Source organism: Protopterus annectens, chromosome 9.part0 (assembly GCF_019279795.1).
Source record: "Protopterus annectens isolate FY-2018-M chromosome 9.part0, PAN1.0, whole genome shotgun sequence".
Lineage (NCBI taxonomy): Eukaryota > Metazoa > Chordata > Ceratodontiformes > Protopteridae > Protopterus > Protopterus annectens.
In genome coordinates this window covers 1,157,350,125-1,157,377,632 of record NC_056743.1, presented here as the reverse complement: position 1 = coordinate 1,157,377,632, position 27,508 = coordinate 1,157,350,125, and the positions used below count along the sequence as shown (strand labels likewise).

Below are 27,508 nucleotides of genomic sequence, written 5' to 3'. Positions count from 1 at the left end.
TTCCAGTATCCATATACCCTGATACTGCCTGACACATGCCCCATATAAAGCTGGTTTAACCTTGTGCTACCTTAAGTTCAGCTGACTACACTTTCTATTTGAAAGTAGTTTCATGTTTGGAAAAGCACAGAGGAAACAAAAGTACTGGTAAAATAATGACTATGTGATAAGGAAATAAAAGTATTTTACAAGTATCTGTTTCCTATGTGTAAGTATTTTTACCACTATCTTCATTTGTTTGCTTTTTGGATTTATTCTTCAGTGTGTTATTGGAAGTTTGGTTGTTTAGCCTACTTTACAGTCAATAAATATTGACATTTTACTGTTGTCTGTTATTTGGATAAAGTAATAATAATTGAGTTTTTGTGAGTTAATCTTTGGAAAGTTTTTGGAAAAATCTATTGTGTGATGGCATCCATACTGAAATCTTTCATCAATTCTTTATATGATGAACAAAAACCACCACCAGCAATTTTCATATTTGGTATAAATCTTCAGAAAGGGGCTTACATGGCACTGTTTATTGGGATCACAGTGGTGAATAGAACAATAAATTAATACTGTTCATTTAAAAGTATTTTGAGTGCACATGTTGGAAAAAAGTAAACAAAATGAACAAGAGGAATAGACTAAAACAGAGGAGTCATTTTACTCATTTTATGCCTCTTCCAAACTGTAAGGCATATGAAGTCCCAAAAGGTATGAAGGTTAAGAACTACAGAAGTAATTTCAAACAATGAGATAGTAGAGAGGGTATCTATGGTTGGGAGTTTGGTATAATGGTTAAGGTGTTTACCTCACAGACAAAAGATACAGAGTTTGGTTCTCACCTGTGAAAGAAATTAGCTAGGCTTAAAATACCCCACAAGCACAGCTAGCCTACTACTTGCCTGTAAAGCTATAATGGTATGAAGTCCTCACCATATTTTATGTAAAAGAAGCCATGACATTCAGAGGCATTTCAACTACACCAGCAGTGAGTGTTTTGTTTGAAATTGAGGACTTGTCTGTGTGTGTCTTATGTTTTTTGCAAACGAGTGTAACTGTAAAGATGGTAAGTGAGCAGTTGTCTTTATTCCGGAGGCTTAGTTCAAGTTATACAGCAGGTCACACTCACATAGGCCCAGGAAACAACCATCTTCATTCATGTACACCTGACTGACACATCATTCAGTAAGTGCCCTCTCACATTTACTTTGTTAGATACTTTAAGCAGGGTAAACTATTTTTTCCATGTAATATCCTTTACTTGCCATATGAAAGCAGTAGAAGGGAGTGTTCTACAGCCATTACTTCACATATAGAAAAAGAAAACTTTGGAAAATAAGTAATTCTGGTCATAAGATATGAATTTTGATGTTTTAGTAGTAGTTGTCCCCATTGATTGTAAAAGGGAAAGTTAAAAAATCATCTTTGAGGTATAACATGGAATAGACCATTTCTGGGTAGTGCCCTATTTTAAGAGAGTAAATACAGAAGACTCAAGACACTTTTTTTTTCTTCTTTTGGTCATGTTCCTTTCTCCAGAAGACCAGTCCTTCACACTTAGTTATTTGGGGCCCCCCTTCTTTATCTACTTTACAACAGCTAGAAGAGAAGGAAATGGACATTTCAGGCAGTAAACTATTCAGACTGGAGAACTTTCATTCCATTATTAAACTGTATCAGAACATGCTTAGCTTATTAAAGAAGATGAACTCACTGCAAGATGTGTAAAATAAGCAAGAATTATGTTGTGTGGTTACAGTTTTATAATTGTAAACCAAGAAGTGTATGCAAACCACCTTGTAAGTAAGCAGGCATCTGATTCATAGATTGTTGCTAGACAAATGGTGTGTGTGTCTGTGTCTGTGGCTTTCTAAGCCTAGCCACATTTTCCCAAAAGACTGATGTCCTATATCCAAATAGGATGTAGAGGGCCAGGCATTTATAAGCACCTCTTTCCATAAGGGATATGGGTGCCATGCCCAGTGTAAATTTCCTCTTCCCCATCCACAGGTCTAGGTTGTGCTTAAATTGGGTAATAGATAAACTCAGCCAAACATGGATGGGGAAGCCTGTGTCATAGGAAGTGCAGTCTCTGAGAGCCATATCTGTCTGTCCAGCATGTCACAGACATAATTCAGGTCCTTGGACCTTGTATTTCTGGTACTGTTTGACTTACAAATTTTCAGCAGATTCATAAGTGTATGTTTTGTTGATGCCTTGTAAGCCAGGCATAGATCACCTCTCAGCAATCTATAGGTGATTGAGTAGAGGGAAATGGCTTTAAGGTGCTCTGCATAAGGCAGGCTTGTTACGCCTTGTATTCTTTTTGTAAGGCAACTCTGAGGTCTCTCTAGTTGCTGCATATGCCTGGTCAGGTACATAACAGAAGGAGCATTGGTCTGATAAGGGTATATTACAGTGGCATAATGACCTCTTTGGACCAAGATGCCATTATTAGTTGCACAACTTAAAAGGATTTCCTCAGCACCGTGACCACTTGGTGGTCGAAGGTAAGGCTACTGTCTGTGTGCACTCATGTCCCTTAACACAGGATCAGTTCTTAAGGGTGTATTATCAACATGTTAATTAGCCGGGATGGTTGACTTCCCAAAGGGTACAATTATGCATTGTGTTATTCTGTAGCGATAGTAACAACGGTGTACACACCAATACCTGGATGTCAGTCTCCTGTTGCTGTTAGCACAGATAATTAAAGAAAATGAAGCTTATTTCTGTGTGTGCGCTTGTATATATATTTGTACATGACTTGTGTATGTTTGTATGTGTGTGTATGTGTGTGTGTGTGTATATATATATACATATATATATATATATATATATATATGTGTGTGTGTGTATGTATATTTGTATATAGAATGGGTGTGTGTGTGTATTGACACACACACACACACACACACACACACACACCAATATAACACACACTTGCATGCATGCATACATATACATACGCACAGAAGCGAATATAAAAAATATCTTTGCATTATATATCATTATACATAATTTTGAAAACAAAATAACAGAAATAAATTTGAACATGCATAATATCAAAATACCTAAAAATTGGACATACTGAATATTGAAAAAATTAAAACTGTTTAATTTTGCAATGCTTACACTGAAACCCTTCTATAACACTAGTCTCTAATTTGTCTGAATACTGTACCTTAGTAATGCCTACCCCTAACTTTACACTATCTTAAAAAAAAAAAAAAAAAAATTCCATTAACACTGCCACTGCACAAGACAGGTTTGTGCATGCAAACACACACACATTCTGAGAACTAAACCTATCCCCATACCCAACCCTAACCCACATACGTTCCTGCAGACTTTGAATCAAGCCATCGATCTCCCAGTGTTCTATCCAACTCCAGTGATAGCTCATTGCAGACTGAGAAGCAGTCACATATTTACCTATTTAGATGATTTGTTTATCTTTGCAGAGTCTTTTCCTGGATGTTCGGAGTCCTTAACTTGGGTCTCTTGGGGTTACAGATAAATATTCAAAAGTCCTCCTTGACTGTCGCACAGGATTGTTTATCTTGGCTGCTCTCTAGATACCTCTCAGCAAAAGCCTTTTCTTACCCAGGAAAAGGCATATTTTTATCTGGAAACTTTTCTGAACTTCTTTAAACAGTCTCTGACTACGGCAAGAGAATATCTCCGGAGTTTAGGGTTCTTGCCTTCAATGATTCTTGTGATTGCTGTCACCAGGTTACATACAAGAGGAATTCAGCATCTTTTAAAAAAATACATGAACATTATATTGTCATCCTTTGGAATTTATGATTCGAATTTTGATCTTTTATCAAAAAGGAACTGCACTGTAGAAATGGCAAATGGCTCAGAATCCAGGTCTCCCCTTTTCTCCTCCTGTCTGAAGTCAATATGTGACTGCTGATGCCTCATATTTTGCTTGGGGAGCAGTTTTTGTAGGGGAAAAGCAAAGCCTGTGGAACTCTTCAGACCCACCAAAGCATGTGAATGTCAGAGATGTTAGTTGTGATCCATACCATAAAATGTCTTCATCTGTGTTTCTCAGGACCTGTGCAGGTAATTACAGATAACACCATACTGATGTCATACACAAGTAAACACTGGTCACAATGTCTTATCTTCCATGCAACCTTGGCTGTGGTGGCTTGTGGGGTAGCTCTTCTGTGTGGTTTTATCCATCTTGTATTAAATCAGAGCAAAATGTAGTGGTATACAAGCTGAGCAGGACCTGAACAGACCCTCAAGAATGGTAACTGAATGGAGGGATGTCCGAGGAACTGATCCAATTATGAAGAACACCTCATATAGATCTGTTCTCCTTTTTTTAAAGTAGACAACTAAACAAATTCTGTACCAGGACTCATTGCAGACAGGCCTGGAGAACAGTTGCAGTCTCCTACCTGTAGTCGAAAATGTTCATTTATGTATTTCCACCCTTTCCACTGATTTACAGGGTAATCTGAAGATTCAGAAAGACTCGCCAAAATCATCATGTTGGCAACATTTTGGCCCAGGCAACATTGGTTTTCCCTACTTATGGAACTAACCCAAGGCAATTACCACAAGCTTCCTCACAGACTGTACCTACTTACATAAGACAAGAAGAATTTGATGCATCCCAGTCTCAAACAACTTCATTTAACTGTCCAATTCAGTTTTGATACCTTCTATGCACCTCTTTCTTCAGGAAGTACAGCGGGTACTAAAGGAGGCAAGAAGGCCTGCAACTAGGAAGTCTTATAGTGACAAATGAAAAAGGTTTTCTAATTTGTACATAGCCAATAACCAGGGCCCTATCAGGAATCATGTACACTGGTACTTAAATATTTGTGTGAGTTCCTTCACTTCGGCATTTCTTGTTCTTCTGTCACTGTTTATCTGGTAGCCATTACAGCTTGTCTGCCTATGGATGGATCTTCCCCTTTCATCTCTGTTTTTTGTAAAAATCTGGAGAGAGGTTTGCATCTCAGGTCATCTACAAAATGGGTTGCTCCTTATTAGGGTCTTTATTTTGGGCTTCAAAAGTTAACTTTGCCTCTCTTTGAACAGGCTGCTCATATAGAGACCAACTTGCACATAAATGTTCTATAGATGAGAGCAGTCCTACTCATGTTTTAAGCATATCAGGACTGCCTTTCTCTGGGGATGACTGCAATTCAGAAGGACAACATGGCAGTGGTCTGGTATATCAACAAGCAGGGGGGAACGCGCTCTTACCCACTGTGCAGAAAGGCCATGAGAGTGTGGAAATGGGCGATGTCCTCTGGGAGCTTTCTTCTTGCAACACATATACCCAGGGATTCCAACATGTTGGCTGACAAGCTTAGCAGATCCATCTTGAGTCTTCATGAGTGGTCCCTCAATCCCATGATGGTGAAGCAGATTTTCGGTCGCTAGGGTCAGCCGTGCTGCACACTCTTTGCCTCCCCAACCAACAACAAATGCAGCATGTACTCCATCCTGATCCCCCCTCCCGGGGAGTCACCGACAGATGCTGCAGTCCACGATTTGCTTTGGGGTCTCTCTTACGCTCATCTTCCTGTCCCTCTCATCCCCAAAGTTTTGCAGAAAGTGCATTGCTTGAGGACATCTCTGATCCTCATTGCCCCTTTCTGGCCTCATCAATTGTGGTTCCTCTTCATCGGGTCTCATTTGAAGTATCCTCCCTGGAGGATCTAACCCCCTATCCTGTGGGGCTTCCTCTTCCAAATCTTCGGATCCATCATCTAACTGCATGGTTTCTCCAGTTCCAGTGATCTTAAAACAGTCCAGGCTGTTTTCCCCCATCAAGAATATCATCTTTGCTTCCTAGAAATCCCCTTAGGAAGAAGTCTATTTTGTAGACATCCTCAAATTAGTAAGGCAAAGAGGGGCTAGGTCCATCAAACCCCCTTCCAATTAGGAGACTGTATTTCTTGAGGTTTTCAGGTTGGCTCATATACCTCCTGGGTGGTTTCGCCAGCTGACAAGCTGAATTTTTTTGCCCCACAGTGAGCTTGGAGGGATCCTGATATGGTTGAGCTGATTCCTAAAAAAACCTACAAAATTCTTGTATCTGTCAGGAATATGCCACATTGGAACAAGGTCCCTCAACAGATGCCATGGTAGTGGCAGTGTCAGCCAGTAAGAAGGTGCTTTCTGAAGAGTGCACCTCTCTCTGTCCCCCAAACAGGAAGTCTAGGGCATTAGACAGATTTGGAAAGCAGACTTGTGCTTCAGCAGTGTTTGCTGTTTGTGTGCTAAGTAACCTAACCCATATGACTCCTCTCCAGATAGACTTCACTAAGGAACTCTCCAAGTCCTTCTGAGGTGATTTGCCTGCTGATGTACAGAAAACTGTAAAATTGCAGCTGTCTACCCATCAATTGATGTCCAGTGTGTCCATGTAACTGCTTTCTAACAGCTGATAGAACATTGAGAGCAGCAAACACTTAGGTTCATAGGTTCATACTAGGCTATCTGCCCTAGGGCATTTATAAGCCTAGCCAGAGTGTGTTTGGCTTTCGCCACCCATTTTAAATTAATTTTGCTATGCCTTTTTTTGAGGTTAGTATACTGTGCCTCTGTCTAACAGTGAGACAGAAGTGATAGCCGGGGTATAGGTTCATAAAAATAAAACACCTCTGTCAGTCTCGAACCCCAGACCTCGGACACACTAGACTGCATGAAGTACCACTAAGCCACAGTAGATATTTTCATTGCCATTTGCTGGCACACCTGGATATGTGTCTCTGATTTTGTGGAGAGCTTCGTGGCATTCTTCATCAGCACTCCCTTTGATTGTTCAACATTCTTTGGACTGAAGGTCAAACATACACTCACCAGATGTGAGCAGGAGGGCAAAGCTCTTGTCTGCTGTAGTTGTACACTTTTGCATTCCCCAATGGGCATTTTCTCAAAACCAGAAGTGTGTAAAGAAATTATGGTTTTACAAATAAACAGACTGTTCAGTTGAGAACCCCCCCCCCCCCCCCCAGGGCAGAGGGGTAAATAGCTTCAATGGATGTCACCCGGACACAGAGGCCAACCACAGAACCAAGGAATTTGAGGTCCTTTTACTAAGAAACCCTTCCATTGCTCCTGATTGATCGCCCGACTGCCACACACTGCAGGCAGTCAGAGGGTGCTTATCTCTGCACCCTCACACCTGCCTAGCCATCACGCAAGGTTTTTGAGTGCAGAAGATAATCACCAGAAATTCCCTTTGCTTTCTGTCCAACAAGCAAAAAGAAAATCCCCAACATTCCACCAAGTCAGTGGAAATTAGCAGCAGTAAAAATATTGAAGCTGCTAGAAAAAACGAGTCATGCCAGAGGTCCCACCAGACCAGCAAGGATCCGGAGTTTTTCTTTTGGGTTTTGAAAAAGACTGGAGAACTCAGGTCTATCTTGAACCTCAGCCACATGAATTATTCTGTGAGACAAAGTTCTGGATGGTCATAGATCAGTCCATCCTGCCTCTTTTGAGGAAGGACTACTGGATGTGCTTGATAGATGTTCAGGATGCCTACTACAATTTTAAGACAGTGAGGCAGTCCAGAACATTTCTGTTTTCACCTGGAAACCGGTCACTTCCAGTTCAAAGCACTGCCCTTTGGTCTCCCAGGGAATTCACCAAACACATATCATTTGCAGAAGTGATTCTCTAAGACTGCAAGAGTTCTGCATGTTCCCTGTCTAGATGACTGGCTCCTCACTGTACCCACCACCCACCAGGAATCTGTTTATCCAGTGTAGGTACTAGTTGCTACCATTCTCTCTGCATTTGGGAATCACCAGAAACCTGTAGAAAAGCTAGCCAACACCAACTCAGACAACAGAATTCATAGTGTGCCACCTGGACACAACATCCCAAATTTTCAAGCTTCCAGATTGGAGAGTTTTATTGCCACCATATTTTCAAAGTCCTCTCTTTAAGTCCTATAGCAAGGTTAGTCCTTTGTCTGCTGGGATCAATGTCTGCATCTGTTACACTTTTTTCAAGACTCTACAAGAGAGTTTTGCAGTAGACCCTCTTGGTCCAGTGGTCAGTGATGCATTAGCCATTGGAATTCCCCATAAGGCTCATGCCAATATGTAAGCATCACATTCGTTGGTGCTTGACATCATCATTAGTCACGTGGATTCAGCCTTTCACATTTCCACCCCCTATGGCCACAGTGACCATAGATGCCCCCCTTGTGGGGTGTGGGGGGTGCATTTAGAAGGGAAGATGGTTCAAGGAACATGAACCATAACAGAGGCGAAACTTCACATCACTGTTTTGGAGATACGGGTAGTCCTCCAAGCACTGCAGGCCTTTCAGGACTCTGTTCCAAGGGGTGTGACATCTTTCCATACAGACAATATGGCAGTGGTGTGGTATATCAGTAAACAGCTATTATTACTGTAACTATTTTCCTAGTGGCCAGTTCATACATGTTATGCCAGGAAACCATGAAGGTGTGGCAGTGGGCAATGTCTTACCAACACTTTCTGGTGGCAATGGACATACCAGGGAGTTCCGGTGCCTTGGGCAAATTGAGCAGCTCAGTTCTTATGCCTCGAGTGGTCTCTCAACCAGTGAGTGGTGACTATGATTTCAGTCTCTGAGGCCAGCCATGCTGCAAACTTTTTGCATCACACCTGAATACCAAGTGCAACAGCTACTTTGCCCTGGTCCCCTGAGAGAGGCAGTCACCAATGGGTGCTCTAGTCCACAACTGTTGCTCAGGTTTCCATTATGCATCTCTGGCTTCATTTGAAATAACTTCCCCAGGTGCTGGACTCTCTTCCATACCTTCTGTCTCACCCTTCCGACCAGCATCACTGAGACTTGAAAGCCCTGAAACTAACTACATGGTTCCTCCAGTTCCAGTGATTCCTGGGATGCCATACTTTTTGCATTAGTTGTTCACATTTCATCTTCGTCACAAAAACCAAACAAATGTAATTGGAAATGGCTTCATATCTAGCCTTCCTGTAAAAGTTTTAGATCTTTTCTCAGCACCCTTGCTATTTATTCTGTATTTTGTGGCTGGATTATTCCAGGAAGGTGCTATTTTTTTTGACAATCAAGTTTTACCTCACATCTGTATCTTAATTTTCATATGGGGGGAAACCAGAACTTCATTGCTGCTCTGAAATTGTTCTAAGGCCTTTTAAAAGGCTGGACCACCTATAAGAGATCCACTTCCTCTTTGGCATACTTTCTTGTTGCTTCAAGCTGTTACCCCAAACCAGAAACAGTAGAACTGAAATTCCCATCTTGGAAAGTTATTTTCCTAGTGGTCAACATGTCAAATAAGATAATTTCTGAGTTAAACGCCTTCTCTTGCAAACCTCCTCACTAGATTTTTCATAAGGACAGAGTCTCTTCAGAACCAAGACAAATTTCCTCATAGGCTACTCTTAATCAGATTATTAACATATCAGTTTTCTTTTCATTTTTTTCAAATAAAAGGGAATATAGCTTACATCTGATTAATGTTCACAGTAGCTTAATGTTCTACCTGTGTTGTACCAAAGACATTAGGAAGACATATCAACTCTCTCTTCTTTTCAAAGTCCAAAATGGGGCGTGGGTTTTCTGGTTACATTGTCCAGTTATGTTGAAAGTGCATGGTGCATGTTATGGAGTCCGACTGCTGACTAGTTAACAGTTTTATATTCAAATAGATAAATCCTTTAGATTCTTACTCTTCCAAAAAAGAAAAAAAAAAGCATTTACCAAGGGCCCTTGCCGACTTTTTTAACCTGCAGTTGGCCGTTGGTTGCTCCTCAGACCACTCACTCACCTCTTTGGTTTCCTCTGGTATGGTCCTTTTGGCCATCATGAACCCAGAGGTCAGTAATGTCATCATCTTCTGTCCCAGTGTCCACTTTGAGCAGTGGAGAACCATCTATTCCAGGACTGAGAGACATTCTGGCAGATTATTCACTGGCTAACTGTAGAAAAAGACCATTAGACAGGTCAGATGTCCTTCCTTCAAGTCAGCCATCCTGCCCAGGGATTCCTGTTAAGAAAAGACAAAAGATTAAATATTGTTAATCTCAAAGTAATTACAGTTAAAGTTTTCTTATCTTTGCAAAGCATGCATTACAGGCTGTAAATCCTGCTGTCCAGAAGACATTACAGGCGAGCATGTCCTGTAAAGAAATACCTAAGGAAATGGGCTCTCTTTATTCTGATTATAACAGAGATGGCTCGGCTTCTCTTCAGGTTCTAAAGTCCAACTCTCTGACTCTGACAAAAGTACAATTCCTTTTCCTCATGTGGAGGAATTTTCTTTTAATCAGACAATAGCAAGGATGAATGACGTATTTTTATGGAAACAAATAGACGTCCCTCTGAACTGTAGAGATATTGTGATATCCTACAAATAGATATTCGTTGTTGTTTCCCCATCCGTCCTATATTGCCAGCCTTGAAGGTTGTATTGAATGTTGCCTGTAATCATCCTGATACCCAGCCGTCAGTCCATAAAAAAGCAGGTAACATGTATAAAATGCTCAGTCTAAACTTTAGATCAGACCCAGTTGCAATGTCCACTATGCCTACTGCTGGGAACTGATTGGTATTGAACACCAACCCCTCACCTGGTAAAAAGGAAAGCAAGATATTAGACCATCTTGGTAAGAAAATGTTTTCTCTTTCCACTTTGGCTTTCAGAATTCTCAGTTACCTTACATACTCCTGAAAGTTTAGGCTTTGCTATTTTGATAATTTAAGGGAACTTGCTACTTCTCTTCATACAGAAGAAAGTTCTGTTTTTAATTGAACTGTTTCTGTCTTGTCCCAGGTATCCAGACATGTTTTGAAGACCGCATATGGTTGTGCACGTACTGTGTCTAGAGCAACTGCTACAGTGTTAAGATATGCTTGTGTATGTAACCAGACATTTGAGGTAATGTCTGTAGTCTTTGATTCTGCTTTAGATAATGAGGTATTATTTGGCTTTGCTTCTACCCAGGTTCTCAAACAATATGATGAAAGAAGGAAATTAATTCAGGGAGTTTTTAAGATGCTTTTTTCATGTCCCCCAGTGCAAATCTTGTAGGTCTCATTCTTTCACAAAAAAAAAAAAAAAACGAAAAAGAAAAATTTGGAAAAACATATATTCTGGCAAACACTGTTCTAAAATGAGATGGCCTAGGAGAAATAACAAGAAACCGGGATCTTTTCAAAAAAAAAAAAAAACTGACCGACAATACAAAATGAATTTGTCAGCATTCTCTCCCTGCTCTCTGACCAGTATTTTCTTCAGCTTTGTCCCACAAACTGGTCATTGACATACCCCTTTGGCAAAAGATTGTCTCAGACTCTTGGTTGTTGAAAGTGGTGCAGGAAGGTTGCACATGGCAATGGATACTAAAGCCTACATTCAGGGGAATTCCTATCCATTCTTCAAACCAAACAGAATATTTTCTCAGGTTCTTCAGTCTTTACATGCACGAGGAGTCAAAAAAACAGGTGCCTGTAAGTCAAAGGGACAAAGGCTTCTATTCCAGTATAATTTCTGTTACCAAAGAACAAGGCCTATTGAAGAGCAGTACTAGATTTTTAATTTCTAAATCTGTATGTGACAGTACCAAAATTAAAATGTTGAGATTGCAGAAGTTATCCTTCATTCCTTCTATAAATTGCGTGATAATACTTGACTTGAAAGACTCTTGTAACCACATTCTCATAGCCACAGACTTCAGGAAATGTTTAAGGTTGTCTGTTTCTGGGGCACATTATCTTTTACCATTTGCAATTATCTGCAGCTGCAAGGATGTTCACAAAATGCCTAGCTTATTGCAGACTAAACTGCATTCACATTTTTCTTTATTTAAACAACTTTCTTATCTTTGCAGTCTTTATCCAGATGACAAGAGTCATTAATGTGGGATCCAGTATTGTCTTTACTGTTTGACTCAATGGATAGGTTAGTGGATCCAAATGGATACATCTTCGGTGCCCTTTTCAGGCGTATGGATCCAGGGCTCAGTCTCCTTCTCTACCCATAATTCCATCCTGTCCCTGCAGTGCATCAGATCTCATTTGCCACCTCTTTGTTCAAGATGTAATCCTGAGGGCTCAGTGTTCATAGTGAAAATAGGTGGGTTTAATCTGTTTTTACTACCAAGAGTTTTTTGGGGAGTTTCCTTATTGCCCTATCTCCCCAACATAGGAAAAAAGTTTACATTTATCTTGTCTTCTGTAAGTGTTGGTAGCTTTTCTTCTGTAGTAGTGTTTTTGTGGTACATTATTTTGTTTCGACATTTAGTATTAAACATTGTTTGCCATGCTACTATGTCTGACAAGGCTTTTGGCCTTAAAAGTGCAGTACCTGTGGGCACAGAATCCTCCTTCCCAAGATATACACACCTTGTTTGTGTATTGCTTGGCAGTAGACCATTTGGATATTGAATGCAAGTTCTGTGTGTCTCTTGTAGCCAGGGTTCTAATTAATTGAAGGAATAAGTTTGTAATTTAAAGGTGTCCTCCCTGCCTGAGCAGGTGATTTGAAATTTCTGAGAGGGAGAGAGAGAGATAAGTAAGGAATGGGAAAAAGAGAAGCAGAATGTGAAATCTCGAAAGTGATGCCTAAACCTGTCAGGCCATTCTGGTCTGGTGCTCCAAGGTGCTCTGATCCATTTACAGGACAAGAATAGTTTTGGATCCGAACTGCATCTCCACCTTGCCTGTTTTTGCCAGAGCTGGTCAGTCCTTGGCTTCACTTCTCTGTCCTTCAAGACAGATCTACTTACTCGTCTTCCAGACCACCCCCAGTGGAATCTTCAGGTCATTTGATTATAGAATCTTTTTAGAAGCCAATGTCGACAGGGTGATTTGAAAATTTCTTAGGACACCGATTTAGATGGGGGTCTTCCTGGTGCCACCCCCTCCCGACCTCCTTTGGATCCTGTTGCTCCTGCTCCTGCTCATTCCCTCAGACAGGAACAGCCAACCTCAGTAAGTCTCAAGAGTTCTTACTTGGCAGTTTCCAGTCCCATGTGATTCCAAACCTTCTCCAGAACTTCCCACTAAAGAAAGTCACAGAAAACCCTGCTATTAGAGGAGGCATCTACATGCCTCTCAGGAGTCACTCTCTGAATATACCGACTTTTAGGAAGGAGAAAGGTCCTGAAAATCCCCTTAGGAAGAAGTCTATTTTGTAGACATCCTCAAATTAGTAAGGCAAAGAGGGGCTAGGTCCATCAAACCCCCTTCCAATTAGGAGACTGTATTTCTTGAGGTTTTCAGGTTGGCTCATATACCTCCTGGGTGGTTTCGCCAGCTGACAAGCTGAATTTTTTTGCCCCACAGTGAGCTTGGAGGGATCCTGATATGGTTGAGCTGATTCCTAAAAAAACCTACAAAATTCTTGTATCTGTCAGGAATATGCCACATTGGAACAAGGTCCCTCAACAGATGCCATGGTAGTGGCAGTGTCAGCCAGTAAGAAGGTGCTTTCTGAAGAGTGCACCTCTCTCTGTCCCCCAAACAGGAAGTCTAGGGCATTAGACAGATTTGGAAAGCAGACTTGTGCTTCAGCAGTGTTTGCTGTTTGTGTGCTAAGTAACCTAACCCATATGACTCCTCTCCAGATAGACTTCACTAAGGAACTCTCCAAGTCCTTCTGAGGTGATTTGCCTGCTGATGTACAGAAAACTGTAAAATTGCAGCTGTCTACCCATCAATTGATGTCCAGTGTGTCCATGTAACTGCTTTCTAACAGCTGATAGAACATTGAGAGCAGCAAACACTTAGGTTCATAGGTTCATACTAGGCTATCTGCCCTAGGGCATTTATAAGCCTAGCCAGAGTGTGTTTGGCTTTCGCCACCCATTTTAAATTAATTTTGCTATGCCTTTTTTTGAGGTTAGTATACTGTGCCTCTGTCTAACAGTGAGACAGAAGTGATAGCCGGGGTATAGGTTCATAAAAATAAAACACCTCTGTCAGTCTCGAACCCCAGACCTCGGACACACTAGACTGCATGAAGTACCACTAAGCCACAGTAGATATTTTCATTGCCATTTGCTGGCACACCTGGATATGTGTCTCTGATTTTGTGGAGAGCTTCGTGGCATTCTTCATCAGCACTCCCTTTGATTGTTCAACATTCTTTGGACTGAAGGTCAAACATACACTCACCAGATGTGAGCAGGAGGGCAAAGCTCTTGTCTGCTGTAGTTGTACACTTTTGCATTCCCCCAATGGGCATTTTCTCAGAACCAGAAGTGTGTAAAGAAATTATGGTTTTACAAATAAACAGACTGTTCAGTTGAGAACCCCCCCCCCCCCCCCAGGGCAGAGGGGTAAATAGCTTCAATGGATGTCACCCCGGACACAGAGGCCAACCACAGAACCAAGGAATTTGAGGTCCTTTTACTAAGAAACCCTTCCATTGCTCCTGATTGATCGCCCGACTGCCACACACTGCAGGCAGTCAGAGGGTGCTTATCTCTGCACCCTCACACCTGCCTAGCCATCACGCAAGGTTTTTGAGTGCAGAAGATAATCACCAGAAATTCCCTTTGCTTTCTGTCCAACAAGCAAAAAGAAAATCCCCAACATTCCACCAAGTCAGTGGAAATTAGCAGCAGTAAAAATATTGAAGCTGCTAGAAAAAACGAGTCATGCCAGAGGTCCCACCAGACCAGCAAGGATCCGGAGTTTTTCTTTTGGGTTTTGAAAAAGACTGGAGAACTCAGGTCTATCTTGAACCTCAGCCACATGAATTATTCTGTGAGACAAAGTTCTGGATGGTCATAGATCAGTCCATCCTGCCTCTTTTGAGGAAGGACTACTGGATGTGCTTGATAGATGTTCAGGATGCCTACTACAATTTTAAGACAGTGAGGCAGTCCAGAACATTTCTGTTTTCACCTGGAAACCGGTCACTTCCAGTTCAAAGCACTGCCCTTTGGTCTCCCAGGGAATTCACCAAACACATATCATTTGCAGAAGTGATTCTCTAAGACTGCAAGAGTTCTGCATGTTCCCCTGTCTAGATGACTGGCTCCTCACTGTACCCACCACCCACCAGGAATCTGTTTATCCAGTGTAGGTACTAGTTGCTACCATTCTCTCTGCATTTGGGAATCACCAGAAACCTGTAGAAAAGCTAGCCAACACCAACTCAGACAACAGAATTCATAGTGTGCCACCTGGACACAACATCCCAAATTTTCAAGCTTCCAGATTGGAGAGTTTTATTGCCACCATATTTTCAAAGTCCTCTCTTTAAGTCCTATAGCAAGGTTAGTCCTTTGTCTGCTGGGATCAATGTCTGCATCTGTTACACTTTTTTCAAGACTCTACAAGAGAGTTTTGCAGTAGACCCTCTTGGTCCAGTGGTCAGTGATGCATTAGCCATTGGAATTCCCCATAAGGCTCATGCCAATATGTAAGCATCACATTCGTTGGTGCTTGACATCATCATTAGTCACGTGGATTCAGCCTTTCACATTTCCACCCCCTATGGCCACAGTGACCATAGATGCCCCCCTTGTGGGGTGTGGGGGGTGCATTTAGAAGGGAAGATGGTTCAAGGAACATGAACCATAACAGAGGCGAAACTTCACATCACTGTTTTGGAGATACGGGCAGTCCTCCAAGCACTGCAGGCCTTTCAGGACTCTGTTCCAAGGGGTGTGACATCTTTCCATACAGACAATATGGCAGTGGTGTGGTATATCAGTAAACAGCTATTATTACTGTAACTATTTTCCTAGTGGCCAGTTCATACATGTTATGCCAGGAAACCATGAAGGTGTGGCAGTGGGCAATGTCTTACCAACACTTTCTGGTGGCAATGGACATACCAGGGAGTTCCGGTGCCTTGGGCAAATTGAGCAGCTCAGTTCTTATGCCTCGAGTGGTCTCTCAACCAGTGAGTGGTGACTATGATTTCAGTCTCTGAGGCCAGCCATGCTGCAAACTTTTTGCATCACACCTGAATACCAAGTGCAACAGCTACTTTGCCCTGGTCCCCTGAGAGAGGCAGTCACCAATGGGTGCTCTAGTCCACAACTGTTGCTCAGGTTTCCATTATGCATCTCTGGCTTCATTTGAAATAACTTCCCCAGGTGCTGGACTCTCTTCCATACCTTCTGTCTCACCCTTCCGACCAGCATCACTGAGACTTGAAAGCCCTGAAACTAACTACATGGTTCCTCCAGTTCCAGTGATTCCTGGGATGCCATACTTTTTGCATTAGTTGTTCACATTTCATCTTCGTCACAAAAACCAAACAAATGTAATTGGAAATGGCTTCATATCTAGCCTTCCTGTAAAAGTTTTAGATCTTTTCTCAGCACCCTTGCTATTTATTCTGTATTTTGTGGCTGGATTATTCCAGGAAGGTGCTATTTTTTTTGACAATCAAGTTTTACCTCACATCTGTATCTTAATTTTCATATGGGGGGAAACCAGAACTTCATTGCTGCTCTGAAATTGTTCTAAGGCCTTTTAAAAGGCTGGACCACCTATAAGAGATCCACTTCCTCTTTGGCATACTTTCTTGTTGCTTCAAGCTGTAACCCCCCCCCCCCCAAACCAGAAACAGTAGAACTGAAATTCCCATCTTGGAAAGTTATTTTCCTAGTGGTCAACATGTCAAATAAGATAATTTCTGAGTTAAACGCCTTCTCTTGCAAACCTCCTCACTAGATTTTTCATAAGGACAGAGTCTCTCTTCAGAACCAAGACAAATTTCCTCATAGGCTACTCTTAATCAGATTATTAACATATCAGTTTTCTTTTCATTTTTTTCAAATAAAAGGGAATATAGCTTACATCTGATTAATGTTCACAGTAGCTTAATGTTCTACCTGTGTTGTACCAAAGACATTAGGAAGACATATCAACTCTCTCTTCTTTTCAAAGTCCAAAATGGGTCGTGGTTTTTCTAAAGTTACATTGTCCAGTTGTCTCTGATTTTATTGCTTTTGTCTGTAAAGAAAGGGGATTGACTCTACATACACTCTGAAGGCCCATTCATGCAGAGCTGTGCCAGTCTCCACAGCTTACTTTGCTAGAATGCCAACAGATGAGATTTGCGCTGTGGCTACCTACTTAGTCCATTGTTCACACATTTGTCTCTCATTAGAAGCTGGACATGCATTCTAGATTCTGTGCATCCTTTGTCCCCACCTTTCTTCAGAGTATCCATCCAAGAGACCACCCTAGGTTGTCAGTAGCTGGGGAATCAGTCTCATCCGTTAAGTCCAACAGAAAAGACACCGGATATGAAAGATTTGTACTCAGATCCATGTTGTCTTCTTCCTTCTGTTTCAATCTTTCATCTGTCCATCCCACTTTCCCTAAATTGTCATCTAGTGGCTCTCAGTTGATCGAATGTACCTGTTCAGGGTCTTGTCATATATTCAGCCTTGAACTGACTTCTCACCTTTCTCATTATTGGTATGCTATTCAAAATGTTTGTGCCTTTTGAATGAGGTATGAGATCTTTGTACATCCTATCTGCCTTTTTAAGGACAGCTGGCTGATTATCAAGAAAATTACAGGCAGTAACGTATACATCGTCTGAAGCATACAGAACAGGAAGAATGGGTGTAGGCAGCAACAGCTCCTTTCTACTGATGTGCTTCAGTCTGTCTACATGACTCAAAAGACCTTGCACCTTTACCAAATGCTCCCTAAACAAAATCTGAGCATCTGTGGTGAGATTGGTTTGGGGTTGTAGGAATTTGTTTCCAGTAATGCACTCTTTCGTTTTTTTGTTTTTGTTTTTACAAAGCCCAAAACTAGAAAAGTAGAATTTAATGCTTCAAAGGACGTAAATATTGGGCCCATATGTTTTTATAAACCACTGCATCTTTCTTATGTGCAGACTGGCCAGAGGAATCATGAGAATCACAGAAACCATGTACCCTAGGGTCACAAGAAATTCTGCTGCAGAAGTCTGAGAATGATTGGAGAAGTTCAGGGAAGATTTCAGATGAAACATCTACTATTTATTGTATAAAAAAAAAAAAGCCATTTGAACAGATATATCTAGAAGCCGGTCAGGAGACAATCTTCTGAGCCTGAGTCAAGGCAGATTTTGCAACATTTATCTGGAAGTCCAGATTTGTTAAAAGAACATAAATGAAATTTGTGTACTTAAAGTAAAACTAGATCAGTGTTGTTTTCTTCCATCTGGCTCAATGGATGGGCTATCAGATCCAAACTCAGCTCCATTTTCAAGCTCTTGAATCCAGGGGTCCAGCTCCACTCCAACCCATAATTCTGTATTATCCCTACAGTACCTCAGATCAAGTTTATCAACATGTTTCCTCTGTCTTTTATATTTTTATACACCGTTCCCAAACCTGACCCAGCAGCTATAGCTTTAGTTGATTCCTCTGCTGAACACTTGGATAATTTGAATCCTACATGCCCAGACTTGTCTTTTAGACAGCACAGCTCAAGCTGCCTGACAGTTTGGGCAAGTGTAATATGCCCTGAAGCTTTGGAGTGTGTCTGGCTGTTACATCCTTGACGGTATGTAATCCATATATGTAAGGTTAGTGCAGCAGTGATCATTCAAACATCTACTGTTATGGTAAGTTTACTTACACAGCTGTACTTTCCTTTGTCATTAAGATATAAGAGTGGTATGGTAGATTGTTTTTGGGGAGTTTACTTTTTTTTCCCTGCAGCTGACCATCAGCTTCCCCCAGCGTTTCTCTTCGTTCACCATGTTCACCAAACTCACCTTAGCCACCCCCAAGCTCAGTCCAGTTCTAGTCCAGTGCTTGTGTCATGCTGCATGCCCAGGTGGGTTGTAACTCCCATTTCCTTACAGCAGCCTTGGCAGTTCTGTAGTTGTTGCCCTTGGGAGGTGCATGTGAGGTTCCTGTCATGAGCAACTTTCCAACTGAAAGACTCATTGGTCATGCAGTATGGAGCTGGTGAGGCACATGTGCTGCGTAGAGTAAAGAGCCTTAGACTGCCTCCTGTCCTCAAGATGGGAAAGCAAATGTCCACTCACCCACCCCCCCTCCCAGGGAGCAGTAAGGATTTTATCCCTCTGCACCATGGCACTGCTCCATCATAACATTTGTTTTCAGAGAGCTGATCAAAAGTTTGTTATAAGCACACTTGCATAATTCTGAGAACATGCTTTGTAGGTTAGATTAAAGGGAGTGATATGTTGTATTTGCTGTCAGCATAATGATGATTTATGCATACTAAAATACTTGAGGTTAGATAGGTCAAGAGTGATATCAGTGATAAATATTGAAAACAGTAGAGGCCCTACGACTAAACATCTGGAGACTCCAGTATTGAGAATACCATTGTTTTTCCTGAGAAGGAGTTATTATAAATTTGAAAGGTTCTGTCTTTTAGATAGTTTTGGAACCATAGACTTGTGTTATCACCAAAACTTAGTTTATTCCATTTACGTAGAAGGAGATTATTATTGACTAACTCAGTCCAAGTCATGTCCACAAAGACACTAGGTTCAGTAGGCCATCACAAATTTTGTTATGGATCGTAATGGTAGCAGGTAGTAAATCTGGCATTGTGCTAAAGGAATTTCTAAAGCCATGATGTTATGTTGTCCATCTCGCCTACCTTCTTTCTGGTTGGGTTCGGAGCCAATCTCGGCTCTGACTCAGCCATTTCAAAAGCTCAAAGAGTCCTTACTGGCTCGAGGCCAACCCCTTATCCCAGCATGCATAGCTTTTGCTACCCAGGTCTCGTTTGCAACTTGCAGCATTGAGATTGTCTTCTGCTGGCTCAGACTAAGTAGGCAATTTTTTCTGTATAAATTGTTGTTAGTTTAAGCTAATTTTCATGACTAGTTAGTCTACCTGCCTATCATCCCCTATACTCGTTACAATTGTTTGCTGTTGATAGGCCATCGTTTCCTCTCAGGCCTTTTTCTGTGTGTTGTCGGCAGCCCGATTTTTCTTCAGGGTTGTTGTCTTGTTCCCTTTTTTCCTTCCTTCCTTCTTAGGGAGAAGCCATTTTAGTTAGAGGCTTTCTCCCTTTGGGAGCAGTAGCCGTTTAACTTAGAGGCTACCCCCTCCCCTTTCTCTCTATTTCCTTCTTTCAAAAAAAAAAAAATCTGTATACTATTATTGCGCGTCACTGTTTTGATGATGTCTGAAGAACCTACAAAGCAGTCAGGTTTTAAAAAATATGACTCGTGTTGCCAAAAAATGTCCCTTACGGACGGGCACACAAGTTGTGTTTATTGTTTAGGTGCAGTCCACCTGCAGGACTTGTGCTCTGTTTGCCATGCCTTCAGTGCGCGAGTTTTGTAGGAGAGGCGCAGCAAACGGATTTTGAGAGGATTGTTAAAACCTCAGGCTGAGGTTGCATCGAATACTCAGCCTTCCAAAAAAATCTGATGATAGACAAGCATCTTCGTCGGCTCCACCTTCGGTGCCGACAAAGGCAAAATCTAAATCCTCGGATCCTTTGGAGCCGATTGTTGGCTCCGATGACTCCTTTTCTCTGGCGGCTCCATCTGTGGCTTCGAAGCCATCCCGGACTCAAAAAAAAAGTCGAGATCTCCTTCTTTGGACCTGGTGAGATCTGTGCCTGTTACCAGTTTTACAGTAAGTAGCAGGTAGCCACCGGTCCTTGGCCCACTCCTCTCGATCATCCAGGAGTTTATCGGATGATGATGTGGAGAGAGTGGTGAAGAGGCTGCTCAAGACATAGGTATTTGCTCAGTTGTCGGGACCAGCCCAGAAGGAAGTGGTGATGTTGTCCGGTCCAGCCCCTGTCTCAGTTCCTCCTCCGACTGCATTCAGTTCAGAGCCGGAGTGCATGGAGGTAATTGTGGTGGAACCTTCGGTTCCTACACCCCTTGCTCTGTCAGTTCCAACATTCAGTCCAACCTCCTCGACAGTCCACTCCGTCGAGGGGTCTGGGTGCCGAGACTCCCTCGTCGGCTCCGAGGGGGGAAGTGGCATTGGACCCTTGTCCGACCCTGCTCTCCCTCTCAGAGCTTCGGCACGGGTGAGTTCAGGTCCCACATCTGCCTCAGAGCCGTCGCCTTCGGTGCAGAGGAGGTCTCCAGGCTCCTCAGAGCTAGAACCTCCCTCCGTTCCAGATCGCGGCGCCTTCAAGGTGATGAGTGTGCTGTCCACTGCGACTGCACCACCCTCTGCTTCATTGGCTTCATCCCCATCGATACCTATGTCTGCCTCGGATCTTTTTCTCCATCCCAAGCATAGGGAACTGATGCCCCAGGACGCCTCACAGGGTGACCCCTCTTCTTCCAAGACCTCTGCTGAGCATGCCTCAGAGGAGCTTCCCAGGAAGAAAAAATGTAAGAGGAAATGTGGACTCCCTGAGTCGGTCACCTCTGACACGGTCTAGGATGACTCGGAAGGGTCCCCCTCTGAAAATGTCTCATTCGCAGGCATTCTGGAGATCCTTAGGCAGAGGGGAAACTGGAAGTCCATTGCCCCTTCTGAGGACAAGTCCATGTACTTGGACGCATTTGGTTCCCGACCTTCCACCTCCTGGGTGTCTCCGTCTTTTGACCCATTTTGTCTGTAGTGAGTCGAAAGGCATGGAGTGCTCCAGAAACCATGGAGCCCATTCCGAGAAGGCCAAACAAATTCATGACTGCACCAGATGACAAGACCATTCTCTCCAAAGGTGTGCCAGTTGATGCTATGGTGGTGGCAGCAGCCACCAAGAAGGAGCTTGCGTGGACTTCCTCTTCTATCCTTCTGCAAAACAAGGAGACTAGAGCCATGGATAGGTAAGGGAAGCATGTTTTCTCTTCAGCGGCTTTTACTCTTTAATCACTGAACTATTTGATGCATTTTACAAGGCTTCGGAGGGATCTCCTTAAAGAGCTGGGAGATACCCTCCAAGATCCTTCAGCTGAGGGAGTGGTTTCCAAGTCGGCTAACCAGCTAGTGTCCCTAACCTCCATTGTCAACTCCTCCATGCGCTTGATTTCTTACACAGTAGTTGGCGTGAGTAGGGCTGCAGGCACAGGAGTGGCTCTTTGCAGACATTCCTGGATGCGCCTTTGTCAATTTGCAGAGCCCTTCAAGTCCTCCTTTATGAATGCCCCCTTTGACAGCTTGGCCTTGTTCGGGCCGCAAGTTCGAGAGACTCTTACCAGGAGTGAATGAGATGGCAAAACTCTCTCTGCCATAGGAGTCCACTTTTCCACTCCATCCTGCCCTTATCCCAAAGGCCAAATGAGTGGCAAAATGTGGTTCCATAAATTCCAGGGAGCTTCGCCAGACACTCGTGTAGATAATTCTCCCGGAGGCGGAGGAGGAAATAATAACGGGAGATGCCGACCTCGTGACAGGGGGGTCCGCAACAGGGTGACAGGGATACGTTCTCTGCCAGACCCTTTCAGAATCCCTGAAGGATTGCCTGGCTGCTCACCTCTGGAGGCAGTCGGGGGAAGAATTTCACTGTACCCAAGAGCCTGTCAAGATATAACAGAAGACGAATGGGTATGGTGTATAATACTATGGTGCATAATATCCAGGGGTTACAAAATTCCTTTCTCCCAAGCACCCCCAAGAAATCAAAAATCAATCCCAAATATTCCACCCAATCTTCGGGATCAAGCAGCCGTAGAAGTAAAAACTTTGCTGTAAAAAAGAGCCATTTAGGAAGTCCCCGCAGACCAGATAGAATCTGGAACTTACTCAAGGTTCTTTTTACTTCCAAAGAAGATGGGACTGGAGACCTATCTTGGCTCTCAGCAAATTAAACAGGTCAGTAAAGAAGACCAAGTTCCCGATGGTGACACTGCAGTCCATTCTACCCTTTTTGGGTCAGGACAATTGGATGTGCTCTATCGCTCTCCAGGACATGTACTACCGTATAAAAATGGGCAGGGTGGTCCAGGAGTCATTTACGCTTCTGGCTCAAAGCCAGTCATTATCAGTTCAGAGCTCTGCCCTTTGGTCTCACCACAGCCCCCAGGATGTTCACCAAATGCATGGCAGTAGTCACGGCTCACCTGAGATGTTTTGGATTCCAGGTGTTTTCCTTATCTAGATGACTGGCTCATCACTGCCACCACCAGGCATCATCTCCTAATGGTCAGGAACCACACGATTCACACTTGTGCATGCCTAAGAATCGCAATAAATTATGAAAAATCTGCCTTGTTGCCCTCTCAGTGTATTACTTACATAGGCGCTCAGCTAGAGACATGATAGTCAAGCTCCCACAAGAAAGGGTGCTTGCCATTCAAGGTCAGGTTTCTCTCTTTTTGTCAAAATCAAAGGTTCAGGCTCAATTTCTCCTGAAGGTCTTGGGTTTAATGGTGGCCATTAGTCTAGTTCCATTAGCCCATTATCACATAAGGATTCTGCAATGGCTCCTCTTCACTCAGTGGTATCAGGACTTGCCAATGTCACACATGATCTTAATCACAGATGCTTGCAAGAAAGACCTACAGTGGTGGCTCCACACTTCCCTTGTCACTCTAGGCAGACCCTTTGTAGCCCCTCATCCGGTATCCACAGTGACCACAGATGCTTCACAGATAGGGTGGGGGGGGGGCATTATCTGGGACAGACAGTCTAAGGAACTTGGCAACCTCACGTGTACCATTTGCACATCAGTATCCTGGAGATGAGAGCAGTGTTACTAGCGTTGCAAGCACTTCATGACCATCTCCCTTTGGGCTATATAGCAGTTCAGACAGACAACATGTCAGTAGTGTGGTACATTAACAAACAGGGCGGAACCAAATCTTACCCCTTATGTTGGGAGGCCCTTTGAGTATGGCAATGGGCGATCTCCTCGCAGCTTTTCCAGTTGCAACGCACATTCCGGGGAAGTCCAACTTGATAGCGGACAAACTCAGCAGGGCAATTCTCATGCCCCACGAGTGGTCTCTGAAACAAGATGTGACAGATATGATCTTCTGCAGATGGGGCCAGCCATGCTGCGATCTCTTTGCCTCCAACCTAAACAACAAATGCAGCAGCTTTTTTGCCCTAGTTCCCCCTCCAGGACAGTTGCCCAGAGAGGCACTGGTCCACGATTGCCCCACCCCCCAGATTCTTTATGCTTTTCCCCCTTTCTTTTATTTCCAAAACTTCTTCCAAAAGCAAAGTTGCTGAGTTGCAAGCTAATCCTCATTCCGTACTGGCCTCGTCAGATATGGTTCCTGTTCCTTTCGCATTACCTGAGGGAGGAGCCTTGGATTCTGGACCCGGTTCCAGACCTCCTGACACATCATCCGGATGCTCATCATCCTTCCATTCAAACTCTCAAGCTGACAGCTTGGTTTCTCCACTTCCAATCCTAGCCAGGCTCCCTGATATCTCTCCTATGGTTCAACATATTTTAGACTCTCCCCATAAACCAACTACTAGGAAGCTATATGCTAGTAAATGGAAAAGGTTCTCCGTCTGGGCCAAGCAAAATGACATTGATCCCTTTACAGCTCCAATTGCAAAAATCTTGGAATTCCTGGCAGAAACCTTCGAAAAAGGAGCTGTGGCTGCTACAATTTGTGTTCAACTGGTTGTTATTTCTAATTTTCATGTGGATCTTCTAGGTTCTAATGTTATGTCCCATAAGTTATGCAAGGCCTTTTTGAAAGGTGCTACACTATTAAGGCCTCCTGTCAGAGAACCTATCCATCCTTGGGATTTAAACTTGGTACTAGCTGCTGTGATCCTTCCTCCCTTTGAACCAGCCACTTCTTGTCCTCTGAAGTTCTTATCATGGAAGACCCTTTTCCTGGTTGCAGTTACATCAGCTAGGCGGGTCTCTGAGTTACAGGCACTTTCCATCCGCCCGCCTTGTATGATCTTTCACAAGGATAGAGTATCTCTTAGAACGAATCCTTCCTTTTTACCAAAAGTCTGCTCAGACTATAATTTGAATCAGTCAATTGAACTTCCTGTTTTCTTTCCAAATTATGGCAACAAGGCAGAGTACAAATTACATCAATTGGACATCCACAGGTAATTATGATTTTATCTTCAAAGGACCCAAGGACATTAGAAAATCAGATCAGCTGTTTGTATCCTTTTCTCAGAGCAAGCAAGACTCATCAGTTTCCAAAGTGACTCTTTCAAAATGGCTGTCCAATACTATTACTTATGTTTATGAGTCTCTGAATGTGTCAGTCCCAGGAAAAGTGAGGGGACATTCCACTAGGTCTTTGGCTACCTCCATAGCCTTTCAAGCTAAGCTTCCTTTAGATATTATTTGTGCGGCAGCAACATGGGCTACTCCCCATATGTTCATTACTTATTACAAAGTGGACATGGCCTCTCGGAACAGGGCATCATTTGGTTCCACGGTTCTAAAGTCTCTTTTCCAGTAAGCCACACAAGATGTAGATGCTAGGGACGCTGTCCCAACCAGAAAGAAGGAAAACAAGATGGACAGCATAACATGAAGTTATGTTCTTACCATGACTGTTCCATGTTTGTTGTCCTTTCTCGCCTTCCTTCTTGCATCCCTCACTCCTTCCCCCATCCTGGATGATTGAGAGGAATTTCCCTTTTGGCTGATCTGGCTGAGTTTCCTTTGCTTTTCGGCCTTTGGTATTCTCCTTGTCACCATGGTTTTCTCTTGTTGTCGGTACAAGGAGCCTTTATTGTTTAGTTACCTCTTTTATTGGGTAATTCATTATTTTCTTATCTAGTGGTTAGTTCTCAAACGAGATCTGGGTAGCTACTGCTATGCATGCTGGGATAAGGGGGGTTAGCCTTGAGCCAGTAAGGAGACTCTGAGCTTTTGAAGTGGCCAAACCCAACCAGAAAGAAGAAAGGCAAGATAAAGGGCAGCAAACATGGAACATTATGGTAAGAACATAGCTTCTTTTTATTGGTTTCATTACAGACAATAGCTGTTTACATATTTGAAAATTTGTATTAGTTTTCTGAAACTTTTTGAGAACTTGCAAGGACTGGAAATAGATCAAGTTCTGTAGGTGAGGGCATCTTTGGTAGTGGTATAACTATAGAATGTTTAAAGGCTGCTGTGACTATGCAAACTGTGAGAGACAAGTTAATATGAGCTAATGGTTTTGTCATTTTTCTCTGACAGTTTGAGGAATGTTGGATGTAGCTTGTGAACTTTGGCCCCATATGAATTTAGTTTGTTTAACCCTGACTGAGGTAAAGTGAAAGGAGTGAAGTAAGAATTATAGCTGTACAGGGAAAGTTCTTTATCAGTTTGTGAGCTGTAAGCATGGAGAGGAAACAAGCTGGTGGTGATTTTTATTGATGATAGAAAGTAGTTCATATAGTGTTTAGTGATGTTAGTATAGACTGTTGTGCATCTTATTTGTGTGCTCATTTGTGTTTAGATGCGGAATTTGTAATGTCTTCAGTGAGTTGTTTTATCCAGAAGGGTTTGGGTTTTCTTCCAAAGACTGCTTTTGCCTTAAACATGATGGTTTAGCAACAAAATTAAAAGGCTGTATAAAGGAAACAAAGTACACTGGAGTTATGATTTTGTACATTTTATTATTTTTTTTCTAAAGTTATTAGTCATGTCTTTTAATTGTGTTTTGCAGGAATAAATCGAGTGACATGTGGTTTCAACTCTAAGAACAATTGCGATAAGCGGACTTACTCCTATACTTTGCCTACAGCTTCTTTAGTCCCAGGAGGTTCTGCTTATTATGAACGATCTTTTCGACTTCCTCGTAAGACCTTCCATGATATCAACCATTTGCTTTCCTTCTACTGTGGAACACATAATTACCATAATTTCACTCAGGGGAAAACAGCACACGACCCAAGTGCGCGTCGATATTTGATAGCAGCTCATTGCAGTGAACCATTTGTCCGAGATGGGGCAGAGTTTCTCAGCATTCAGCTTTGTGGTCAGAGCTTTATGCGTCACCAGATCCGGAAAATGGTAGGCTTGGTATTAGCAGTTGCCAGGGGTCATGTGCAGGAGGCCTTCTTGCACTGGGCTTTGGGGAAGGACAAGATACACATTCCTAAAGCCCCAGGGCTTGGTTTGGTACTTGAGCAGACCCACTTTGATAGGTATAACTGTCGTTATGGAAGTGATGGTATTCATGAACAGATTTCATGGGAGGATGTTGACTCTGACATCATAGCCTTCAAAGAGAAGATGGTGCTGCCTTTTATCCTCTCTGGTGAACTTGAGGAAGACTGCATGGGACATTGGTTGCAGACATTGGTAAGACATGACTATGTTCAGAGCGGGTCAGCCATTGAGATGTCTTCAGAGAAGGAATAAGGTTTTTCCTAATAATGAACAGCTTTAAAATGAACATTTGTTTATAAGATGCCTTTGCTGTCTCTGAGTGAACCATATTCATCTTAAATAAATTTTTATAAGGCGACATGTTTCTGGAATAATGTCTTTTATATGTAATGGTAATGTCAGATGATGCTTGACTGCTGTAAAGAAGCACTTGCATGAAAGTGACAGCTATGAAAACAGCACTTTGATGCCTTTTGGAATGCTGCTCATGGTGTCTTTTTTCCAGTAGATTGCTCTGTCTGCAGTAACCAGACTACTGCACTCTTGGTGTAGCAGAAGGATGTAATATCGAAGCATCACTGGA

At 42.6% G+C, this 27,508-nt stretch overlaps 1 protein-coding gene across 3 annotated transcripts in view; it reads left to right on the top strand.

The window, feature by feature from the left end:
• The window catches only part of LOC122811891 (tRNA pseudouridine synthase A-like), a 353,084-nt gene extending 325,801 nt beyond the window's left edge, over positions 1 to 27,283 (top strand). For all 3 annotated transcript variants that reach the window (XM_044084035.1, XM_044084034.1, XM_044084037.1), the window contains exon 6: positions 26,480 to 27,283. In XM_044084035.1, coding sequence (XP_043939970.1) covers positions 26,480 to 27,177 — 698 coding nt within the window. In that variant the 3' untranslated portion in view covers positions 27,178 to 27,283. The remainder of the gene's footprint in view (positions 1 to 26,479) is intronic.
• The last annotated feature ends 225 nt before the right edge of the window (positions 27,284 to 27,508 follow it).